Here is an 18,636-nt window from a genome sequence, read left to right as displayed (position 1 = left end):
TAAGTTGCTCTCAGTTCGGCCACAGAGGTGCAGCACAGTACGGTTAAGACGAAAGAGAGGGAAGTGCTGGTTTTTGTCTACAATTAATGAACATCAAAATTACTGATGACTGAAAATTAGCAACGAGCGTTGGGACGAAAAAGTGCGTGAAGTGCATCACCACAATAGTCCACTGGCTTTATGAACTTTACCGCTGAGAAAGCGTCGTTATATAAACTACGAAGGAAGGAACCGCCTTTTCGTCTTCTTTTTCTTCCGTTCACATATTACGGCCGCTCCACATTCCCATTTCAGAATTAATATTATGAAAACTATGTATCGTACAGGACGTTGATGGGACTCCTTGGACGGGGGATCAGCTCTTCGCGAGGGAAAGAAGCTCTGTTCCGTTACTTTCCGAAATTTCAGGTCCTCTCGGTGTTGATAAATATTTTCTCGGATGTGAGGCCGTAATGTTTGGTAGATAGGTGCTAAGGTTTAAGAGGAACCCCCTGTTTGCGTATTCAGTGTTGACGGTTCCTCTGCAACGTCGATACCAGTCTACCATGCTATACGATATCACGTAATCTTCGTGTTACATTAACATACGAACAGTGTTAGTAAAACTGCTAATGTGGCTCCAGGATGAGACTCGAGTAATTTTATGGGAATTGATGTTTAATTTGATTTTGTGCGGGGAAGAAAATAAAAGAAAAAAGGGGAAAATTAAATAAGAAAAACGTCTTTCGTATTACATGCTCTCATATGAAATTTAATCTTGGCCTTCGGTAAAAATCAAATATTCCTGGTGTCGAGGTGTCGTGGAGGTACGATTCCGGAATTATTAATGATAAATTGTTACATTGTATTAAGCCGGTATTATTGCCAGTTGCTTTAGAATGATATTAAAACGATAACTCGACAAATCTGACTTTATCACTTTCCATTTTCATTTATCAAAGTGGATGTGAATGTCCATTAGTATAAACCCCGGCTACTGGTAATGCATTTACTGCAGTTAATTGGGTGTATGACATAGGGAAGGTAATGAGAACGGAAAGTGGAATGGAATGGAAGAGAGACAGAGGAGGGGAAGGCAGAAACAGAAAGCGAAAGTGGGAGAGTGAATGAAATGAACAGTTGTGTGACGTCAGTAGCAGCAACAAGTGTCCCGGAAGTAGGCCACGCTGCGCATCGTTGCAGCGCATCCCGGGTCATAGCCTGCGGTCCTGTTTCCTGAGATTCCGACTTCGAATCTCGGTGATCGAGTTTATGTCGAGAATCTCTCATTAACTTACTTGGCTTTGTCCGGGGTGAGTTGTAGTTGTAGTGAGATAAATATTTGGAGAAACTTCGGCAAATTGCTGTTATTGGTGGAATAAAGCAGGACTTGTTGGTTTTCCACCAACTTACGTGATATTGGCGTGCTCAGTTCGAACGCATCACTGATTTTTGCTACTTCTTCGATTTCTTTACCATAATTTTCGGTAAAACTAGACGCATCTGCTTGCCACCTGCTTCACACTGGTTTCATGCTTTGTTTATTTTTTGATCCTCCGAAAACCCCATTGACTTTCAACGGAATGCATTGTGTTATATCTTGGAAGATAGAATTCTTCATAACCACCGCTGTGAGAACTTCAGCCTACATACGTAATTCCATGAACTTTAATATTCGTTTTACCTGTCGGATATTAATTTATGTTTCTGTACAGATAAATTTGATTGTTTTTCAGTCTTCAGTATAAGAATGAAATCCAAAAATGTATTGAATCGCGTTAACGCAAAATTCTCACAAATATATTGGCCAGAAAATGGAAACACATTCTGTAGTGTTGCCTAAAACGTATCACACTTGCTGCGCGGTCTAAGGCATGAACTGTATTCGAACGCTCGAACGTTGGGATCGTGGGTTCGAATCCCACTCAAGACATTGTTGTCTGTGTGTGCATTTACGTACCGGTACCGGTTCTCACGGTCTCTTCGCTTGCAGATTTCTTATATATTTTTTGTACCCTTAAGATGGAGGCGATACGTTCCTCCGAAACGTCGGTTAACACCACATATACACGGTGCCAAATCCCAGAAGACTGCTTTCTTGATAAGTATAACACTGTTGCCAGTTCTCACACTACAAATCTTCTGTTGGCTTCTCGTTATACAGCATCGGGTCTGACCTCACAGAAAACATGTCCATTGTCTGGGAATGGTTGTCCCCTATTGTTGCATATTCCTTGGAACGTGTTTACCTAGCAACGGGCTGTTTACCAAGAGTCTGCCTCCACGTAAAGGTGCCTAGCACTGCTTCACAACAAACATAACTGTGCCTGCGTTACAAATATGTACCATTTAATTATGTTCAGGGAAATAATCAGTGTTTGTTGTAAGAAACTTAGTGTTTTAGCCCATTTTCTTATATTAAAAAATAAAAGGAGGCATATGAGATCACCCTGCTGTCTGTGTGACTCCGCATCCCCTGACATTGCTAGGCAGCGGTTCATTAAACATTTTCGCGCGGCAATGAATACACACGCAACATTAGAAGATCCGTTGGACGCAGTGTTTTCTGTGCGGTCCGTGTCGTACCAAACACCAAGTAAAAGTGAAGTTGTCCATGTGCTTAATTAATTGAGCTCTATGCCATGAAGTGACAGTTTCTGTGTGAAGATCCGTTGCTAGGAGACGACTGGTGGAAGACTGAGAATCCTAGTGCGTGTGCAACGGTGAACTTGAAGGTGTGTAATTCAGCGATAGCGCTGTATTGCCTGTAATTTGAGTGTAATTAAGAGAGAGTTTGTAACCGAAGTGCCAATAAATACATTCATCCGAAGTAGAGCCTGCCATTTCGTCACGTGTACCCCCATACACGTGACAATATGATACACAGTTGGCAAAGCACGCTACTAGCAATCAGCGGGTACCAGCATTTTATGAATTTTAGAGGAATTTTATTGAAAGTAACAGTGCGTTCCACCGGCGACTAAATTGAACTGACAATGCAAAAATTTTAGTAAGAGTAACTACGCCTCAGGATGGCCTTGTGAAACCGAAACGTGTTGTAGAGGAGTGTACGTGTTGCTTTTGGTCGCTGAGAACACGTATCCGCAGAAGATTAATGGTTATGCAACAGTACAAGCAATGTTTGCACACTTTTACTTAGCTTTCTAAGTCCCATTTATGTTTTCGTTTGTTGTTACAATGTTTTATTAATATTTACCGTTGAATGTTTTTACTTTCTGCCTAACTTCATGCCTCGGTTGTCGTTGTGATCTCAACGTATCTCATTCGCTTTTTAATATATGATAACTTATGGACGCAACAAATATACGTTTTAATACTCAGTTTTGCATCAGTGGGCTCGAACGGCCAACAGGTGATCGCCATGCGGTGAATATTGAAACGTTCTGAGACTTTGATACAGCTCCGTTTGGTTGGTACACACTTTATATTGAAACAAGGATTTCTGAGAAGAGTTTATGGTCCAGTTTCCCTTTATATACTTCAGTGTATATGACGAAACTTGCAAAGTGATGCTTCTGCTGTGCATGATACATACCTGTGTGTAATTTTCTCTGACTTTCTTCTAAAGTATTGTGTTCGAAGGTTTAGAAGTTCATGACGACCATATATTAATACAGTTATTGATTTTTTACATTACTCATTGTCCTGTTTTTATTTAAAACGTTTCGGAAGAATCGAATCTCCGGAACGCTGTTTCGTGTAAAGACAGAGCAGCGAGCGATGCTCGGAAAGGCAACATTGTAGCATTGACTCTGTGGTGTGAGAGAGAGTTGTTACTTAATTCGTTTCTCAGGCTACATGTAATGATGTATTATAAAAATAACAAGATACGTAAACTTTTTCTTCCATTTAAAACAAATTACTTATTCCGTGCACAGAAAAGTTGTACAGAAAAAAAACGTTGCAGAGAGAAAAGTTAAGTCTTTTCGGCCTTAATTTGACAGCGCATGAAATAAATCTTACTTCTCCCCTGTTGAGGCTTCACGTGTAAAGTGGAAGGCAATCTAGAATGAAGTTTTATCCTTAAAAGGTCCAGAGCTTGCTCTTCTGTCGTTGCGTTGGTAGGAAGCAGCTGAGATGCCTACAGCTTGCTTTGGCTTGTGTTACACTGTCCACTTCACCAAGAACATTGCTTAGCTAGAAGTCATGTAGCTGTTCTGTTGGGTTTACATTCTTGTGGACATTTTTCCAGAGTTTTTCTAGTTATTGATTATAGAGAATGAGGTGGGCAGTTCATGTAGCACGAATGGGGGAGACGAATGCGTATAGGATATTAGTGGGAAAGCCAGAAGGAAAGAGACCACAGGGAAGACCAAGGCGTAGGTGGGTGGACAATATTAGAATGGATCTTAGAGAGATAGGTTGGGATGGTATTGATTGGATAAATCTGGCTCATGATAGGGACCAGTGGAGGGCTCTTGTGAACATGATGATGAACCTTCGGGTTCCATAAAATGCTGGGAAATTCTTGAGTAGCTGCAGAATTGGCGGCTCCTCCAGAAGGGCTCAGCTCCATGAGTAAGTAAGTAAGTTGATTACAGATACTTGTTTTTAACAGCGACTTCATATGCTAGTCTTTAATAAAGGAAAGTGGAAATACGAACATGTTAAACAAGAATTTGCGAAATATTTTCTGCTTCCAAAACCTACATATTGTTTGTGTAATTGTGTTTTGTACTGTGTTTCCTAGATGATACAAAAAGTCGTCAGTGTGGACTACCTGCATAATGTGAAGAGAATATTGTAATGAATCCGTGGGAAAAGAAACAGAAGATAATAATAAGAGAACTGATGATTTCTGTGCCAAACCCCAAGCGAGAAGAAGCAGCATGCTTAGCATGGAGGTGGATATCGAAGTGGATCTTAGAGCAACACTGTGTGAGGGATGAACTGAACTCATTTTGCTTGGGGGGGGGGTTGAGATGAAGGTGCGTCTTGAAGAACATCGTGTAAGAGAGTCGGCTGAATTAATGTTGTTCACATCTGTGGTTAGACGGGGGATGATATCAGATTAAAGTAAAGTTGTCTCTAATGCTTAACTAATTAAGCACTGCGCCATGACAGTGTTTGGGGGAGTGGATGTATAGATCCCCGTGTTCTTCGGCACCAGTTGGATATGAGTGGTCAGCTTCACTCCCCTGCCCGTCTACCCCCTGTGCCCATTGGATAGGAAGCTGGGTGAGCTCAAGAACCGAAATTTACGACGTGTATAAGATAAAATTCTTGACCCTACCAGGACTCGAACTCCTATCTCTTGGTCTTCCACAGCGTAGCCAGCCGCTATACTGACTGCGCTATCCCGCCTAGGAGGATATCTGAATGGTTCTTAACTCTTTCACTACGAACCTTTGTTCTCACTGCTGTAATTCATTTGTCACAATCTTCCTGTTACAGCTATGGATGAGAAGTAATGTCAGGCTACACTCAACAGCCCCACGAAGCGACGGAAAGCAGTACTGAGTGACTGAAGTCATTGCTAGTATTGCAGCTGCCATGTGTCTCAGTATCAGTGTAGAAGCGCTTAATGCCGAAACCAGATGAAGTTCAGTGATATGCTTAAGCTTCGACCTCTTTTTTTTTTTTCAAGAATAAGTACAGTATCCCCATCACTCATAGAGCTGAGCCCTTGAGAAGCCGCCAGTTGTGCAGCTACTCAAAAATTTCCCAGCATTGTATGGAACCCGAAGTTTCATTACCGTGTTCACAAGAGCCCTCCACTGGGCCCTATCCTGAGCTACATCAATCCAATCCATACCATCCCTTGAAAGGATTTTGACGATGATGCATACTATACAGAACTATTAGGTTTATTTTGGACTCTATCCATCGTCTGGTATACAAATATACGACAAAAAAAAAACGTTTCGGAGACTGGATCTGTCTCCGTCCTCAGGTGGATGGAGCAGGATAGACCTACTCAGTTGGGCCCGTTAGAAAGAGCTAGTCTCAATCACTGGACAAACCCCGTCAAGTCAAAGTCACATTATGACTGACAGTCATACAGTCAGTCAGTAAGTCTTGGTGTCGAGCCCCATCTGGAGCTCATGTCCAGATATTTATTACTGTTTGACAGTTATGGTCTTGTTTCTGAGGGGCACCATCTCTGACGAGAGGACGGGTCTGTCTTTTGTCACAGTCATTTTCTGCAGTAGTAAGTCGTTTGTTATAACGTAAAGGATATTTACATTTTACGTGTTAAATATGTTAATAAATGTATACAAAATATATACAAGGCTCTGTCAGTCCAGGCTCAGTACAGCATATTTGACTTAAACAGAAGTCAAGGTCAAAGTCACATTGCGGCTGACGGTCAGTCAGTAAGCTTCTCCCCCCCCCCCAAAATCTTTCTTTCGCTAGAATAGCAATAAATACTTTTACAAACAGATCTCTTGTACTGCAGAGGTCCCCCCCAACCTATTTCTATTTTTGAATTGTGTTCAGTATCACTAGTCAAGGAGGATGAGGCTGGCAGGGCATGTAGCACGAATAGGGTTGCAAGGAGTGCATAGAGGATATTGGTGGGAAAGCCGTAAGGAAAGAGACTACTGGGAAGACCAATGTGTAGGTGGGTGGACAATATTAAAATGTATCCTAGAGAGATAGGATGGTATGGTATGGATTGGATTGATCTGGCTCACTAGAAATAAAAAAAATACATAGTTGTTTAAAATCACGCGGTAAATGGTTTCTATGTCTTACTGTCATAGTTATCATCAGCGCTCCCACTTTACTGAAGAAACAGCTGTGTTCGAACATAACTGGAAATTTGTGCTGTGTTATTTATGACTCTGTGATGTTATAGGTATCGTGAAATGTTTAATCGTGGCAGATGTAGATTTGTATGTGAAGCACATGGACGTCGATGGCAGCGCTGCACGCTGAATCGGAGAATATGGAACTAGGTTTCGACTCTTATGTTCATGAAGTAATTAATTTTTCAGTTTGTTTACACTTCTTGAAATAATGTTGGTAGATAGACATGTCAGGCACAGTGGAGCTACACTCTTCTGCTCCATGGGTAATCCGCCCCATAGGGGTGAAGCGATTCAATATAACACAACGGCCTCTGTTTGAATACCCTCCAAGNAAAAAAAAAAAAAAAAAAAAAGAAGTATAAATAAATAAATAGCGAACTGGGGTCTTTTCTGTTCGTTTCATTTTCTCTTCATCTCATTTACTGTACGTCCTCCCCTTGGGTGGGGAGGGGGGAGTTTGAAAGAGCAGTTCTCCGCTTGATTGCAGAAACATCCATTTAATTGTTTCTCGTTTAAATGATGTCGGCATGGCGACTCCCTACATTGCCATCGTGTTAATAAGGGAGAAAGTCAGTAAATAGGTCAAAAATGGATATTAAACGTAAAACATATGATATTCGGATTTGAAAAAAAAAGCAATTATTTCTCGACACAACTTCGATCAACACTGGTAAACTTGTCCCATCGCTTTACCAGTGCGTCGAAACCCGCAGCATAGAAGTCTTTGCTTCTGTCGCAATCTCAACAGGGCGACCTGATTGGGCATCATCTGCGACCTTCGAACGTCTTTGAGAGAATTTCTCGGCCCAGTTGTGAACCGCTTTACGCGGCAGACACTTCCCACCATAAGCAGGAAACACTTCTTATGAATATCCTCTGCATTAAGTCTTTCGCCCACAAAAAGGCACAAGAGAACGCTGCTTTTCGGTAATACACTCCTCAGGCACGGTCGCCATTTTGACTACTGAAACCAGCCTCAGAACATGGCATGCGCGTCTGCTACTTAGACTGTCATGAAGCTGGGCTGTGCCGCTGATACACATAGAAACCCTATCACATCCGTTACAGCTGTTTTACTTCCACTCGTGACCCTCCCTCGTACAGTACATATGTACAGTTACATGTCGCATCGCATGCGCTTAGAGGAAAGGCAGTTGCGTCTACGTGATACGCTTTTCATTTTCAGCGGAGTTTCATAACAGTGTGTACTTGTGCTTATATGAGAGACAGTTAACAGCTTATTTGTAGAATATTTTCCTTTTTAGATGCTTCCAGTGTCTTACTTGTCCATTCGTTTCACCATGTTGCTGGCAATTAGGGTGATGTGTCCGTGAATGAATGTTTGTAATGATCAGGGCCCGGATTTTGATGACATGTCATCTTTTTTTCCTTGTATCCTATGCGATGCTCTTAAATATATAAATCTCGGATATGAGCTGCTGGTTACAGAAATGTAAATTTTATAGGTAATTTTCTTGTCATTTTTTGACATTTTTAGGTTTAAGGTCATTTTTCATTTTTGGGGTAATTTTTTGGTACATTTTTTGGACTTTTAAGGGTATTTATTGTCATTTTTGGCCATTTTAGGGAATTGTTCTTCATATGTTTTCTGAAATGTGAATAACATGGAAGCTGAGTGTTCTTTATTTTTTCCTTTAGGTCATTTTTCTGGATTTTTCGGTCATTTTGTAGGTCATTTTTTTAATATTTTCAGGTCATCAAAATCCGGGCCCTGCATAGTACATTTTTGGGTCATAGTTTAGGTCATTTTTCTGGATTTTTTCGGCCATTTTATAGGTCATTTTTAAAATATTTTCAGGTCATCAAAATCCGGGCCCTGGTAATGATAATTGGCACCACGTACGGTAGGCAATTGCTTTTACTCCGTTGGATGGTTACAGATCATATTCAGTCTTTGTAAGTTTCCGATAACAAGAACATGGTTCAGTCTCTGTTGACTGACTTTCATGGTTGACGAAGTAACACTTGATCATCATTTCGCCATTGCTTCATACTCATCTGTCACCGCCCCCTAGAAAGTGTGATAGGCAGCATGTTATTGCATCTTCAGTTTTTTTTAATTTTGGGGGCTTCGTCTCTTACCCGGCTCTTAAATGGTTGCGGAGTGAGGAAGTTGTCAGCGCTTTGTTGCTACTTCTCGTTTGTGAATAGAAGATTGACACATCTGTAGAACTTGCAGTGACTTCACACGCTCCAAGATGCCTCATCTTATTTTCTTTGCTTGTCTTCTGTATGTAGTCCGCACTACACCATGAAGGCGTATGGGGGAGTGGATGTATGGATCCACGTTTTCTTGGCCTCGGCACTAGATGAAGATAAGTGATCGGTTTCATGCCCCGGCTGCTTTACCCCCGGTACCAATTAACCATCTTTATGAATTATAATACACATCGAAATTAAGGTTTATTTTCATCCCTCACAGAACATACATAGTACATTGAGATAGAAACAAAATGCTAATTTCTTCCTGATCTGTTTCGTAACATTCTTTCATAGGAGTACAACTTATTAAGGCTAGGAACACACACAAAAAATGTCGTACGGTTTTTCTGCCGTACGACCTCCTTTTCACACTAGAGTGACCAAATACATTTCTTCGCTCTCCGAATGGCGTACGGTAGATGTCGCATGTCGTCACGTATGGAAGCTGAGACTTCACTTTATATTCTACTACTTGATGCGACATGAACCGTACGGACATCGTACGGCCGATGTCGCTGTGTGTATTCCAAGCCTTAACACTTGACATTTCGTCGCTGTGGTAATCCAAAATTTCCAAATTACAGAGCTTTCATCCCACTGTTACAGCCCTTTTTTATATGTAGAAGGGTATTTCCAAATATCAGAGAAATTTGAGAATGTTGTCTTACGTATCACAGTCAAGAGAGCGGAGTGGCGGTTGAGAAGATGCGATTGTTGGTACACGATACCTGAACTCGAATCAACTTTATGTAGATTTCGGTATTGCAGTATTCTGCTTACCAGTTTTATGGAGTATACGACTGCAATTTGAAGTCCGGACCATCTTTTTTGTATAGGAATAAGGTTCATTGGTCCTGTCCGATATTTGCGAGTATATTGCACACTTGGTGTTTGGGAGCCGAGCACTTCGTATTGAAGACAGAGATATTCAGGGCCGGTGCAAATTTAAATACTGCCCCAGGCGAAGAGAAGTTCCACCCCCTCAAATGTCTTGAAACTTCATGCAGTTAACCCTCCAATGCCCGAATTTTTTTCCAATTCATAAATAACAGCATATAACAAATAGTACAGGACGATTCTAAATTAATGTCCGGGTTTCCATGGCCTATAAATGGAAATCCCGACAATAATTTAGAATCACTCTTTATATAAGAATTTGTTCTTACCTCAGTAGAAACGCATTATATCTGCGCTGCATACATCACCCAGTTAACTTAACCCTTTAAGACTGAGTCCCTTCTAAACAAACGGTACAATACAAAAAAGGTAAAGTTGTCCCTATGCTTAGTTAATTAAGCACCACGCCATGAAGAAGCATGGGAGAGTGAAGGCATGACACTACCATTTTTGACATCGGTGTGAAGTGAAAATGAATGATCACATTTACCCTCGGGGGAGCAGCCTTATCTGACCTTTGGATAGGAGGCTGAATGGGCCCTGTGGAGTAAATAGAAATTTCTTACTCCTTCCGAGAATCGAACTCCATCCGTTCAGCGCGTGCTCTTTCGCAATACCGAATGATTCAACCCTGTTCATTGTACAGCGAGGTATGCAGAATTAAATAAATGGAAAATGTGTTATGGCTCTCGGTACTCCTTTCAGAACATATATCTCCATTGAAGCATTTCTCCGATCCCCCGACGTCTCTCGGCCGATAGTTTGTATGTAGTCACAAGACATGAAGATGTGCGTCATGTTTCTATGTAGCTGCATGCAATAAGTAGGCTCGCTTAGGTTCTGAATTCCTGTGAAGGCGTAAGGTCAACCGTACGATGTACGCATTCAACACCTTTCATCTTGTTAACTTGTCTAGCAAGTTATTTTAATTTCAAATAAGTTTATATGTCCTTGTGAGTCTCGCATCCCCTTGGGACCCCCTTCTAGAGCTCTCCTTTCCTTTAAGGTCGTGCTCCTACTTACCGAGACTTCACAGTCTGCTTTGCTCTTCAGTGGGAGTGGCAAGTTCTTGGCGTCTCTAGAGTTCGTGCACGTCACAGCCTGACTTCCTACAAGCATTTGAATTCAGAAAGGAGTTACTCTGTGTCCATTCTAAACTAGTCCGTCTTCAGAAGACAGGATTTCTCTGTACCATGCTTTTTAAGTAAACTAAATAAACAGATTTAATGGAAATTAGCCCAGGAACAAGGAAATGGCTCTGGGAAGGTTTTTCTCGCTGATGTTCATCTCACGATTGCTTCATACTTATCTCTCATCGCCCCTCGAAGTGTACGGTAGCCTTGACCAGGCAGCATATTGCCCCATCTCCGGTCTTACACGACACTTGGATGGGTACACAGTAAAGAAGTTATTTGGGACTGTCACAGGTTCTATTATGAAGAGTTCTGTCTTCTGGGATATAAAGACATGTATGTTGAAAGTCAGCCGACGTTTCAGAGTAACACGTCACCTCCATCTTAAGGGTTAAGGAGTAAACCAAGCGGGAGGCAAGGCCAAGGTTAGTTTTTAACGCAGAAACGCATCTATAGAGTCAAAAACATGAACTCAGTGAGCAAGAAACGCACTGTAATCGTTGCCTAAAGATAAGTAAATACAAATATACGATAGAACTGTAATTTTCGCTTTGCTTAATTAAACAGCACGCAACGAAGACATGCAGGTGAGTGGAAATACAGTTTCGTGCGTTCTTAACCTCAGCACTGTATATACCCCGGGGAGAGAGCTCCCGTTACCCATTGGACAGTAGCCTGGATGGGCCTTAGAGCCTGTCTGAACGCCGTGTAGTAGAGAAAATACCCCTTGCCTCTGCCGATAATCGAACCCTGATTTTCTGATGGTCCACATATCCTGGTCACTCCTCGTCAAAAAAAATATATAATTAAATTCTTGATCAAAGTCAAGAAACTAATAAAATAGAAAAAAGGTAAAGGTATCCCTGTAACAGGCCATGGAGGCCCATAGGGTTGTGAGACGCCGAGGCTCCCACATTTTGTAGACAGTTGGCTCACAGATGGCGGTAAGGTCAGTTTTACGGGCCGGCCGCCCTTCAGCCCCAGAAAAATTCCTGGTACTCGTTTCTGTTAGAGGCTGAGTCAACCCCAGGGCCCTAGGCTGGCTGGAAGGGTTAGGCCAATTGAAGAAATCCAGTGAAATTAGTGAATCAGTCAAATGTTGCCATCGAAACTTGCTGTGTTGGAAGATAGGTTTTTGTGTCCTCTTACAAGATTTTGTATTCTGTCACCCCCCCTTGTCTTATACATCATTGGCGCACTCGGCATACGAATTTTTATTAAAGTGTCTTTTGCATTTCCTGATACTGGACCCTAACTATAAATCCTAAATCAGTTTTCTAAAAGGTCTGCTTAAATGCAGGTGTCTCGCAATAATGTGGCAACATTTTCAAAGTGGAACTCAAAGTTACTTTACGACTAGCGGTTTACCACCAATCAGCTCGTCGTGACGCCAAGCCCCTTGTGACTCACGACCATATACTTTTTTTTTTCATGTGAACCTTGCGGTCATAGTCCTTATGTAACACTCGGCCACATTTTGTTTAGTGCATCCTTCTCTGTATTGATTGTGTATTGATTAGGGGGCACGCGGTAGCGTAGTTGGTTGAGGGACGATACTACAAGCCGGACGGTTGCGGGTTCGAGTCCTGATGAGGTCATTGGATTTTTCACTTAACCAAATCCTTCCAGCTACACTATGGTCCTGGGGTCAACTCATCCTCTAACAGAAATGAGTACCAGGAATCATCCTGGGGCCCTGGGGTTAGAGGGCGGCCGGCGCGTAAGACAACTTCACCGCCATCTACGAGCCGATTGTCTAGATAATGTGGGAGTCTCGACGTCTGACAACCCTATGGCCCTCTACGGCCTTAAAAGGGGTACCTTTACGTTTTTACATTTTTAAATGTAGATTAAATTTGCAGGACTATAGATATGGACCACTATTGGGCTTTTGTGAACGCAGTAATGGACATCAGCGTTTCATAAAAGGCGAGGATTTCCTTGACCGCTTGATCTCCACAAGGCAGACTCCGACATATGGAGTTGGTTTAGTTATTAAAGTTGTAACTGGGCAAGTGAGCTGTTGCAAAGTAATTTTAAGGCATAGCCTTGCGTTCCTGGTGGCTAATTATAAATTAATCAGGCATGTTCAAAATTGACGTTCTTGAAAACGCTGCGTAACATTCAGCAGACTGGTACGGCAACTGAGCCCCAGCTGCGGTAGGGATTGCTCTTCCCCCCCCCCCCCCACTTTAATCCAAAGATCACTAGGAGTCCTCACGAAGTTGGAGACTTAATGTAGCCTTGAACTCAGTTCGTAGAATTAAAACTGTATTTGGAGGGTTCCAAGAAATCTGATATAGGTACGGACCAGTGAGTAGCGTTTAGGACTGGCAAAGTATAAGCTGTGTTTCAGTGCAGTGAGAAAGTGACAGCAGGTGTGTACATATACAGAACCTGTTTGGTGTAGGGGCTTACGGCGCTGCCCATCCATCAATCCGAAGGCGAACCAGTAGTCATGTCGGCAGAGCTGCCCACGAAATGTTACTGCTGCAGCCTTTGTAATTTTAGAATCTAAATACAAAGTGACCGTTCTTTTATTCAGACTATTAGAGATCGGCTTCTCAGCGCGGGAACTTTGTCTGCTAATTTGCTGCTGGCCTTCGCCAGCACAGTTGTTGTTGATTTCGGGCCCAGCGGGACCAATGACCATATTATTCTCTCTCATGGCTCTCATCGGGGCATGTCCTGGGTGAATTCACGAGATTCGTGATGGATGAAATGGTACTGGAACGGGTTTTACTCCGAGTTTGTTCAATTTTCCCATGCTAGTCATCATCCCACCATTGCTTCCTACTGATGTGCCACTGCCCCATGAGGTGTGCCATGGCCCTGATCCTGCACTTGGCTTGTTACAGAGTGTTATAGCTACATTTTAATAGAACAAATGTAACAGGCACTTCGTCATAAATATTGCAGAATATTTTCTTACAAATTAATCTGATTTTATTATGTTTTTTAAACATCAGATTTCAGTAAGGTTTGAGGTTCTCACTTCGGTGAAAGCCAAGTTTGCATTCTTGTAGCATGGAACGCCTAAAGGTGATGGGGCGAAGCCTGGGAACCTTCCATCAAAAATGATAATCTTTTGCCCCTTCTCTCACCGACACCCGAAACACCTCCCATGACTTTCCACTGTCGCTGTCTTGCCTCCTGTCTTTCAGCTTTCGCCTTCAGCTTGGTAGATTGGTACCAGCAATGCCCATGAACCTGACGCGTCCATCAACAGCAGGTCACTCGAAATGTTGGTATTCACGGCGTCACGTACCAGAAGACAGTAAGTTTGAGGTAATTCTATGTTTCATGAAAACGTAGATGATATTGTCCGTACATGCAAATGAAATTTAGCGACTGTGCAGTTCTAACAAACACTGTCATGTGTTCGAGGTTTATGTAGTCACCTTTCACGCCAGAGATGGCAAATGCTGTTGCATTTACGCCAGAAGCTGTTTATCGACAAAGAAGTGGTGCCAGGAGCCCTGGTTGCTCCGGTAACTTACCGCCTCGTGTCCTTACAGGAGTCAGGAAAAGAATTGTCATGGATCGTCCACCCCCCACCCCCCCACATTCCGTATGTCTTCCCTTCCCGCCTTCCCCTTACTTTATCACCACTTTTGCTAGTCCTTTTTCCTTATTTTGGAAAAGAATAAAAGGATTCTCTTTACCTCACTTTGCTGTCTGCTAGTGTCTGTCCGTCTCTCTGTATCCCTTCCCTATTTTTTTGGGCTTACATGACTTATGAAATCGCCTTGTTGTCTGTGTGTGTACGAGGTTTCTGCAATCACCTTGCTGTCTGTATTTTCCCTATTTTTTTTTTCGTTTTCTATGCCGTCCTTATCGTATCAAAGGAAAGTAGGCGATTAGTTCTTCCTAGAACTTCTTTTTGTGTGTGTGAATTTTAAGTTCCACTTTAATATACCACCTGAATATGACGATCTTGTTATGTTGGAAACATTTCGGGGTTTTAACAACGTGTAATTAGTAAGGTAAAGGTGTCCCTGTGCTTAACTAACTAAGCACTACCCCATGAAGGCGTATGGGGGAGTGGAGTACGAGGAAATGAGGAAATAAACTTAATATACTCAGATCGCAATTGGAACCCTGTACTAATATTTCATACGCATCTTTTGACGGCGAGGGGTTACTTTTTCTGATTTTTGTCAAGGATAGACCTTAGATAAATTCCAAGAAGAGAGATACGGAACAAAAAACGTGTCGGAAGAACAATACACGTTCGTACAGACTTCTTGTTTTCCTCTGTAAGCCTGTTTGCGTTTTTTTTTCTTCAGATTAAACTTCCCATTTATTGCAGGTAATTTTAGGTCTGTTGGATCTGATGTTGGCACGGCTTTAAAATTACGATCTCCTGTGATGTTTGTTATTTATTTATCTATTTGATAAGACGCCTGAACCCTGGAATCTGCCTATCTGCTGAGCGGGGCTTCGCTGAGCACGTTCCTGTGGCAACACGGAAGTCGCCGCTGCTGGACGGCGAACTGTTGGAACGCGTTTCCACAGCAACGAATGCGACTGAAGAAGCAATTCATTTCATACAGAGTAACATGGATTCCTAGGCAGCACATACAGAAACGTTTACTTTGACACTGCAAAGAACCAGTCAAAGCAGAATGCGATAACTCTACTGTTGAAGGTTTATCTCCATAGGTTGGACCTAAACCTACCTCAGGGAGAGACTTGACCAAAAGAAGGCAGAATACGACAGAAGAATACAGAAGGATAAGGAAAAGAAGACTAGAGGCTACTGCAGGTGCCAGACAACAGTGAGAGATATGTTATCCAGGAGTCAAATGTGTGAACTGTTGTAATCAAGTGAAACTGCAATAGAGACGCCCAATGAATCCAGTCAATCCAATCTAGAACTCCCAGTTTCAGTCACGCGATGTTTATTTAACAACGATGACCTGGAGAAGCTGTCGAAGGAAACGTTCTCAGCGTAATTTGAGGCACTGGTATGCAGCTTCATGTGAACTGGTAGAAGACTGCCAGTCTTTGGAGGAACCTTCTGCCCTTATCTTCAAGATAAGATACTTGACTGTTTACCATGAAGATGAAGAAACGTTTGTACGTATTCATCCACGAAACTACTACTACTCGACGTTTCATTCAAGAAAATCATATTTTGTGTGTAGACCCCCCATTAACCAGGAGCGAATTAGTCTTTTTTTTTTATAAAATTGACTGTTGTATCCAATATCGAAGGTAAACTTATGTGAACGTTTCTTAAAATTAATATGTACGAAACGAAGGGAATTTTATTTCCCGCTAGAATATGTGCTTTGAAGCTCTAAATGTCTTTGTCTGTTTTTTTCTTTTTAATATGTAGAAAAGACAGAGGAGCGTTACCCGGCAGCCTTCGAGTAAACTAGACAAACAAATGTGTGTGTTGTACACATCTCAGTTCAGAAGCTACTTATGTATTCAGTTTACTGATTATTCGGGGAAATTCATTTCCTATTCATCCTGGATAATCTGGAGTTATTGTAATTTTAGGGGCATGTAGTAGCGTAGTTGGTTGAGGCACTATGCTACAAGCCGGAAGGTCGCGGGTTCGATTCCCAATGAGCTCATTGGATTTTTTCGATTGACCTAGTCCTTCCAACCACACCACGATCCTGGGGTCGACTCAGCCTCTAACAGAAATGAGTACCAGGAATATTCCTCGAGGTAAAGGGCGGCCAGCGCGTAAGGCTGGTAACCTCATCGCCATCTGTGAGTCGATTGCCTAGAAAACGGAGCCTCGACGTCTCATAACCCTGTGTGACTCCACGGTCTGTTACAGGGATAGCTTTACCTTTTTTACCGTAATTTTTAGGACGAATTCAGGTTTTTATCCTCTCGTAATTCCGCCTCATACAGGTTTTGTTGTGGCTGTGTAGTGTTCTTATGGCGAAGGTACCAACCCACCCTAACTGAATGCTGTTGTATCTTGCAGATGGAGGACGAAGGTAACCACGGCAACGACGACACTCGTTGCTTCATCTTGTCCACGTTGGCAGCACTGCACACATCTCGCGTGGCGTGTGTGCTTTGTCAGTCTCCAATGTTGGTGTTTGACCGATACCCTCTGGTGGATGGGACTTTCTTTCTCAGTCCACGTCAACACAGCAAATGTTGCCTGGAGGTAAGTCAGAACATGATCTGAAGCCATGCCATGTCGACTAGAAAAAGAAAACTACAAGTATTTGCCACTGCCAGTAAATGCAGCAGCTAAGTTTATCTCCTGGTATAGTCTGGTGTTACGGGTGACCCTAGTTACGTTATAAGTTGTGGAGCCCACGGGATATAGGTCGCAATATTATTATTATTATTATTAGTAGTAGTAGCAGTAGTAGTAGTAGTAGTAGTAGTAGTAGTATGATGGCTCTGCAGCCCATTGTTGGACCTTTGCTGCTTTTTCAGTTTCTTGAGTCTCTACACAGCCGGTGACCGCCTCAGTGGTCTAGTAGTCAGAGTTCCTAGCTACAGATCCAGAGGTCCCGGGTTCGATTCCTTGCGCTGCCAGATTTTCTGAGAACTAGTGGGTCTGGAACGGGGTTCACTCAGCCTCGTGAGGATAATCGAGCTGTCTGAAGGAAATAGCGGCTCCGGTCTAGAAAACCGAAATTAACGGCCGTGAAGATTCGTTGCGCTGACCACGCGACACCCTCTATCCGCTAAAGTTGGCACTAACTTTGCCGACAAGCGGCGATCGCTCAGTCGGTAGGACTCCTTGGACGGGGGATCAGCCCGTTGCAAGGTCTCTACCTACACACAGAACACAGACAGAATAAACACACACAAGGCACCCATGCCTAGAGTGGGATTCGAATCCACGATCCTACCGATCGTGCGAGTGAAGACAGTTCATGCCTTAGACCTCAGGGCCACTCTGATCGGCGGTCGAAACATAAACATGTAATTATTCAATAATAGATGTCGTGTACATATGAATGTACTGAGAATGCGGTAAAGAAGTACAGGGTGATTCTAAATTATAATGGGGGTTTCCGTGGCCCATAAACGGAAACTCCGACAATAATTTAGAATTGGAAACGCCATGCAAATGGGATACGAGACAGGAAACTACTAAAATGTGCACGGGCCCTTCTTATTCCAAAAAATAGGGCGACGTGGGAGGACCCGGAACTGGGTAGAAAAATATTTTTTTGAACCTTCCGAACAGACATTTCATGAAAACAATAAAATTACATCATACTCTCATTTTCCTCTGTCACAAACCGTTCTAGCTTCTGTTTTTCGTGCGAATGTTTATCAAAGAATTGAATACGATGAAAGTCAAAGTCTGACATGAGGTTTGAGGTTCTCTCGGTGCTGAGTGTGAAGGTTACTGTCTGTGATCCGATGTCATGTAGCCTGGTAGATATTTACCGAAGTTTCGGAGTAATTTGCTGGCTAAATCTTTATGATTGAAGAGACCGAAGAATGACTTCGGCCCTGAAGATGGAGGAAACATGTTCTTCCGAATTGTAAGTAAACATGTACCACACTATACGGCATCACATCCAACATTCTGTCTACGAAGACAAATTTAGAGAGGGAATCTGGTTTGAAAAAATGTACTTTTTTTTTTCGCTGTTACTTTAGTTTGTTATTACATTCATGGCAAG

General features: G+C 42.4%; 1 protein-coding gene across 1 annotated transcript in view; it reads left to right on the top strand.

Annotated features, from left to right (window-relative positions):
- LOC111871320 (headcase protein) overlaps positions 1–18,636 on the top strand; it is a 470,196-nt gene that overhangs the window by 379,226 nt on the left and 72,334 nt on the right. Inside the window, exon 3 of the mRNA XM_023864347.2 lies at positions 16,962–17,150. Within this exon, the coding sequence (XP_023720115.1) occupies positions 16,962–17,150 (189 nt within the window). The remainder of the gene's footprint in view (positions 1–16,961; positions 17,151–18,636) is intronic.

Source organism: Cryptotermes secundus, unplaced genomic scaffold (genome assembly GCF_002891405.2).
Source record: "Cryptotermes secundus unplaced genomic scaffold, Csec_1.0 scaffold1189, whole genome shotgun sequence".
Classification (NCBI taxonomy): domain Eukaryota; kingdom Metazoa; phylum Arthropoda; class Insecta; order Blattodea; family Kalotermitidae; genus Cryptotermes; species Cryptotermes secundus.
This window is presented reverse-complemented; position numbering and strand designations above follow the sequence as displayed.